General features: G+C 47.2%; 1 protein-coding gene across 1 annotated transcript in view; it reads right to left on the bottom strand.

The window, feature by feature from the left end:
- Window positions 1-5,994: 5,994 nt before the first annotated feature.
- Gars1 (glycyl-tRNA synthetase 1) overlaps window positions 5,995-6,419 on the bottom strand; it is a 39,073-nt gene continuing 38,648 nt past the window's right edge. The window contains exon 17 of the mRNA XM_052173777.1: window positions 5,995-6,279. Coding sequence (XP_052029737.1) covers window positions 6,154-6,279 — 126 coding nt within the window. The 3' untranslated portion in view covers window positions 5,995-6,153. The remainder of the gene's footprint in view (window positions 6,280-6,419) is intronic.

The raw sequence follows: 6,419 nt of genomic DNA, 5'->3' as shown, positions 1-6,419 counted from the left end.
GGCCCAGCGTCCCATCAGTACCTCAGCATCATGGACCCCACAGAGGATCCTCTGACCAGATGGGAAGAACAATTCAGATTCATCACTGTTTCCAACCTCTGAGTTCTCTGGGGCAGGCCGAGTGGGGAGCTGTGAGCATCCCTGCAGTGACCTTTCTTCCATATGCACCCTGACCCCCCAAGTGCCTTCTGCTTACCAGCATTCACAGTGCCCCTTGTCCCTCTAGAATGTGCCTTATGAAGACCGTGCTGTGTGTTTAAGCAGATGGCCTCCCAGCCCCGGTGTCTTCAAATTTATCTCATTCGAAGATAGACATATTTGAGACAGACTCTAAGTGACCCTCAAACTCCCTTTAGACTTCCATGTCAAGGTCTTTATATCTGAGGGCATGAAGTACCAATACTAGAGAAATTCAAACAAGGGAGACATGTCTGGTGAAAGGCTCTCCTGGGACTGGCAGGCAGATCTGAACTTCCTTTGGGCGGTGAACACCAGGGAAATGTGACATCCTATTCAACAAAGAAGTTCAGAATCTATAGAAATCTTTAAAGGAGTCAGGAAGCCCAGTTTAGAAAGCCCTGGCCTCAAAATAAAATTACAATGCCTCCTCACACTAAGGAAAACATATGCCAGTGATGCTCAGGCCAGATTAGTAGGAGTGGAGGAACTTTAGTAGCAGGTGGAATCATGGGAGCTCTGAGTCGCACTCAGACCTGAACTCCACTCGGGACATGTGAACTGCACATGAGCAGGCAACGGGTTGAATTTGAAGGCCTTTTGACTGTCTCCCATGAGCCTTGTCCCCGCTCCACCGCTGTAAGGCAGGGAGTGATGACTGAGGTCCCAAGTGTTTACTCAAAGGCTGTGAAATTAGCATAGATACACATCAGCAGAGCGCCACTAGGACTTGCTGGAACCATTGATGCAGGCACAGGGATGCTTCAGAGTCTGAAGGTAACCTGTGACTCAGAAGCATGTAACAGAACACTGTACGGAAGCCCAGACTATCCAAAAGACCCCCAGTGTCTATGACCCCCTGGATGCCAAAGCCCCAATCCCATACCGCCTGGCTAGTTTAGCTTCTTGACTTTCTCTGACCTTCCCCTTTGGAAATGGATCTTTTCCTAACTATCTCTGCTTCTGCCGCTGGCTGCTTACCAACTACCTATTTTAAACGCAGGTACAGCTATCACCCCCAAATGAACGCTACAGTTTATTCTAGTGTCAAATATGAGTGACCATGGTGCAGGAACACAGATAATTCATGCTACTTCAACAATAAATGTAAACAAAAAAGCAACAACAAAACATGTTCCCACAGTAACAGAGCAGAGGGAGATCATCTATCAAGGTACTTTACAAATAACACATTGGTGGAAATACCAGGTAAGTAGATTACAACAAATCAGGAAAGTCTCTTTTGTAGGTCACAGATGCTGTCTGATGACACTCAGCCTTTGGTGGAAGCTAGGGGTTTGTACATTCCACAAAGGATTTTTACCCAATAGTCACAAGGAAGGATGTTAGGTCAAACTCAGAGGTGGGCAATAAGTGGTTATGCAGGGAGCTAAAGACAGATCCTGACAATTTAGTTCCAGCTCTCCACAATCCGTCAAACAGCCCCAGGGAATCTTTAACACAGGTGTGGTGTGTTGGGGAGTAGTGGGTGGAGTTCTAATCAGCTGTCCAATTCCTTGTTCCTGGCCACAAGAGCCTGAGCATCTCTGCAGGCACCTACGAAACCCCAGTATCTACCAACACCGACTGCACCAGGTGGCCCTGCTTTCCAGGTCAGAGAAAACATCCTCAGGGGCCACGCTCATACTGTACTGTAGCCATTTGCCCATCACACAAAGGCTTGCAGGCAGGCCCACATCTAGCCCAGCTCCGAGAAGCCAGTCCTGTTAACAGATAATCTACTTCTTTTGGGGTCCTCAGGCTCCATCTTCTACTGTCCACACAAAATCCTTTCTCAGAGCACATATTTCAGAAGTTCTTACATTTACTGCCTAAATTTTATGATTTTTAAAAATAGCTTGCTAGTCCCATCATTTATTTGATGTCAACTGAAAAGATGGTTTACAGTTCACAGTATGAGCTGAAGTTTCTCCAGCTAGGGATTTCTGAGGGATTGAGGCTCCATTCCCCTAAAAAGTAGTCTCCACAGAATTTGACCGTCTGTTTAGTGACTTCCAGTCTTCTGCTGGCTGGAGATTTGAGTTCTAGCCAAGGCTGAGGTGTATGACATGCAAGGGGTAGTCATTTCAAAGTAAATCAACCCTAACATCAAACTTACTGTGCATCCCTTCTCCTTTTGAATGTGTTGGTCATTTGAGTGAGTTCAAGTGTAAAATCCCAGCAGCAGTGGTGACAGGGAAGGGGCGTGAAGTGCTGGGGTACCGGGAAAGGATCCTTGGGGGGAATGGAATCGGCTAGAGGGATAGAATACAGTGCTCTCTCCAGGAGGGAAATGAAGACACTGAGTTTAAGGGCGGGGCGAAATCACTTGAGCTACTACTATGTGTGACACAGACTGTGTGTGACAAGCTTAGACAAGTCTTTCCAAAATAACAAATGGCGATGATGGTGGCCACGCAGAGTGGTGCCTGAGAAGGCGGTAAGGAGGCACCCAGCCTCTATCTGGGGTGCAGGTGGGTTAATGGTCTCCTTGAGTCACAAGTCAGGAGAGGATGGATGGGTCAATGGAACAAATGGATTTGCAAGCTTGGTTCAAAATTGTAGTCCCCTAAATGTTCAGTTTGGGTTGGATTTTGTCAGTGGAACCCCTACCCACCCACCTACCCACCCACACATACACACAATTTCATTCTACTTAATCTGTCACTTAATGTACTTTGGATGCAAAGCAGTGAGCTTTGATGAGTCCAAAACTGTTTTAATTAGCCTAAATTGTTTTAGTTAGCATAGCTGCTTTACAGCTCATTGTTGGTGATTGAGTTGTAAGATCTATCAAATGCAGAGAAAAGATCTACAGTGGCTCCCTTGTGCTGAGTCCGGGTGGGTGCCTGGAGCTGGGCTCCTCCTCCTGGCCTGAGTTAGGGAGGCTGCCTGACAGATACTGGGCAAGGCAGCTGCTTTGGGCACAGATCTGCCTCCCCCTCTTTGCTGACTCTACTATTCCAAAGATGAAAAGGCTCTCGGGGAACCTCAGACCCTCATCCCACCCCCTTAGCTCACCCAAAATAAGGTCCTCAAGTTCAGTCTAAAAGACCCTTGTCAGGAGCTCTGCTATCCCAAAGCAAGAACATTCCCTAGGGCAACAGTAATAGGTAGCAGCTCTCCTATGGGCTTCCTCAAACTCTGACACTCAAAATCCACCCTCGGGAGACTTCCTAGTGGGGAAAGGTGGGGCTCAGAACAAGTTTTGAGGTGTTCAAGTTTTGAAGTGTTCCAACACTCAGCTGGGGCTGAGAACCACAGTGGAGTTCAGAACGGGAACTTTTCTCCAGTGCATGGTCCTCAGGCACATGCTCTAGAGCCTCTCACTGCGATTACAGTGGCCGGGCGGTGGTGGCACACGCCTTTAATCCCAGCACTTAGGAGGCAGAGGCAGGCGGAATTCTGAGTTTGAGGCCAGCCTGGTCTACAGAGTGAGTTCCAGGACAGCCAGGCAGCCAGGGCTACATAGAGAAATCCTGTCTTGAAAAAAACAAAAACAAAACAAAACAACACAACAAAAAAACCCGATGCAGATGCATTCCTCAACATGTTCCCCCCACCCCCCCAAGGGAAGGGGTTTGTGGGCCGCAGGAAGCTCCTCTCAGGCACCCTGCTCCAGCTCTGAAATCAGCACCCGAATTTCCGGAGAAGGCGTTAGTTCCATCCACATGGTCTTAGAGGCTGCTTAGAGGCAGCCTGATAGCCAAGACTTATTGGATAGGCAATGGGTGACTTTTGAGGCAGAGTATATTATTCATTTACTTACTGAATCTTCAGTTTCATGTCCACGTTAGCCAAACATTCCAAACCTCTGCTTGAAACACAGACTTTCAGTGAGGGTGCAAGCTGTGTGGTAATGGTTCAAAACTTCCTCACCCACTGCATCGATGACCACAGAAGCGTGGTCACAACAGACTTAGCCTGGGGTAGCTTACTAATACAGCCTCAAGTAACAGGAACTTTTCTCCAGTGCATGGTCCTCAGGCACATGCTCTAGAGCCTCTCACTGCGATTACGGTGGCCAATGCTAAGTAAAGGTATAGGATGAGGGCCTGCCTGGTGACCCTGTTCTCACCTAGAACTGGAAGCGCCACCTCAGGACATTAGCAAGATCTGTGTTTTCCCGACTTGGTGGCAAGTCCCTTTCTGCAAAGCCTATCTATACACAATGCTGTCAGACTCCCACAGAAGCCAGACACTGTACACGTAACTCCGTTACATTTGGTCAAGTATCCTAAGTCCAACCTAAGCTATAAAGAAACATACTACTGGGGTCTTAAGTTTTATGGAACTAATTAATCTGAGTCAGCACATCACTGTTTGGAGGGAGGAATGACTTCTGAGTCAGGCTAATCTGGCTATGTTCAGCTTGGCGTTTGATGCACAGGTTTGAAACAAAAATGTTTTTTAAATCTAAAAGTCTTAGAGAACATCAAGAAATATGTGGGCTTTAAACTAATGGGCATGAGCAGCAGTGTGCGCAAAAGGCCTGCGCATCTAGAGCACAGCGCCTGCCTTGCACACATGTGCTTAAGTCCAGTGAGTCGGGTGCAAAAGCCATCCACGCCCATGGTCCTTCCCTGGGGAAATCCAACGTTGAGAAGGCGTGGTTCTCTGGGGAGGATTGCACGCCTACACCTAGAGGCAGAGCAGAGGAAGGTGGCCTTGCGGATCACACACAGACTGTAGCTCGTGATTAGCGGGCCAAACAGAAGAGAGCTTTAAATTTAGCTGGAATCCCTTTATGGTACAAGGTAGGTAAATCTCATGATAGGTTTAATATGTCTTCCCATCCTACTGAGCTCATCAGTCTGTGCTGATTGCTTTGCTATGGTGAAACGTGCTGTAAAGGGAAGTCCATGGGAAGAAGGAAGGGAGAATGCTAATGTCTAAGAACGTGAGGTGAGAGGGATCCCTGGACAATGAGTTCACTTAAGTAAAGTTCATTCTAATTTAATAACAAATGCTCACAGAAGCACCAGACACAAGACAAATCAGCCTTCATACAAGGATTTCTTCCCAACAAGGTTTGTTCATAAACTCAATGCTGAGGGCTAGGGCTGAGGCTTCCCTAAAATGCTTAACACGCCAGTCTCCACCCTGTGAACTAATCCCCACTGTCCAGGATCTTTGCTGAGACCCTGCCACCGGCAGCAGTGTGTTCAGTACTGCAAGGGTGGCCAGGCCCTCTGGAGGCCAGCAGTGCCAGACCTAGACAGGAAAGAGCTGGGAGGCCAGATGGGGCCTTAATTCTACAAATCATACTTCTCTGAATTTGTTTCTTAGGTAAGTACATGGTGTCTCAATGTTCTACACAAAAATGTACTAGCAGCAAAGTCCAAACTACAAAACAACTATAGGATACTGGGAACTGTTAAGGCAGAGCAACTTGCGTCTCCTTTGGCCTCAAGAACCCAGTGACTTCTAAAATACAGAGTAGACAAAAATCCTTCAGCCTTCTCCATGCACTGAGCCTTTCCCAGAAGCCACTCACCTCCTGGAGACAGCTGTCTCTCTGGCACAGAGAATCACCTGCTCATCTACAGATCACTGACTTATGCCTGCTGGGAGCTGAGGTGGCGACAGAAGCTTATGACAAATGGGCATAAGAATTCTTTGGGATATAAATGTTCTAAAGTTGGACTATATAGTGTATATAGTGTAAGTACACTATATTACACACTTAAAAGAATTTGTAGCATAGAAACTATACCTGAATAAAACTGTTAATTTTAAAAGCTGTATTGTGTTAAACACAAGCACATCTAATGTCTGAGAGAAATGTCTCTGCTAAAAAATTGGAAACACAACAGATGGATTATAAATTTCTTCAGAATTCCTTCAACTTTAATTGTGGGGGTAAAATCAAGCAGCCACCGAGGAAAAATCTTCCCTGGAAGCAGTCCCAGTGTTCTGTGTGGTGGACATGATGAGTTATTTCTTAGCTCGGTGGTCACGAGTGGCCAGCTGTTGTCATTCCTCTACTGTGTCCTTCTTGCCAGTCTCTTGCCCTTCGAAGAGGGGGTACCTGGCCTCCACATCAGCCCAGGCGATGCTGCCATTGGCCAGATCACGGACCACAGCGGGCAGTTCAGAGACCTGGGAGAGAAAGGAAGCCCACGCATTAGCCAACTTTGCATTTGTGCCAAGTACCTGCCCTGAATTCAGGAACCCTTATATGCAGTACAGAGCAAGCACCATCTATTTATGACACCGGGCACACCTCGTATACACACAAG

The sequence above is a fragment of the Apodemus sylvaticus genome, chromosome 2, assembly GCF_947179515.1.
Source record: "Apodemus sylvaticus chromosome 2, mApoSyl1.1, whole genome shotgun sequence".
Lineage (NCBI taxonomy): Eukaryota > Metazoa > Chordata > Mammalia > Rodentia > Muridae > Apodemus > Apodemus sylvaticus.
This window is presented reverse-complemented; position numbering and strand designations above follow the sequence as displayed.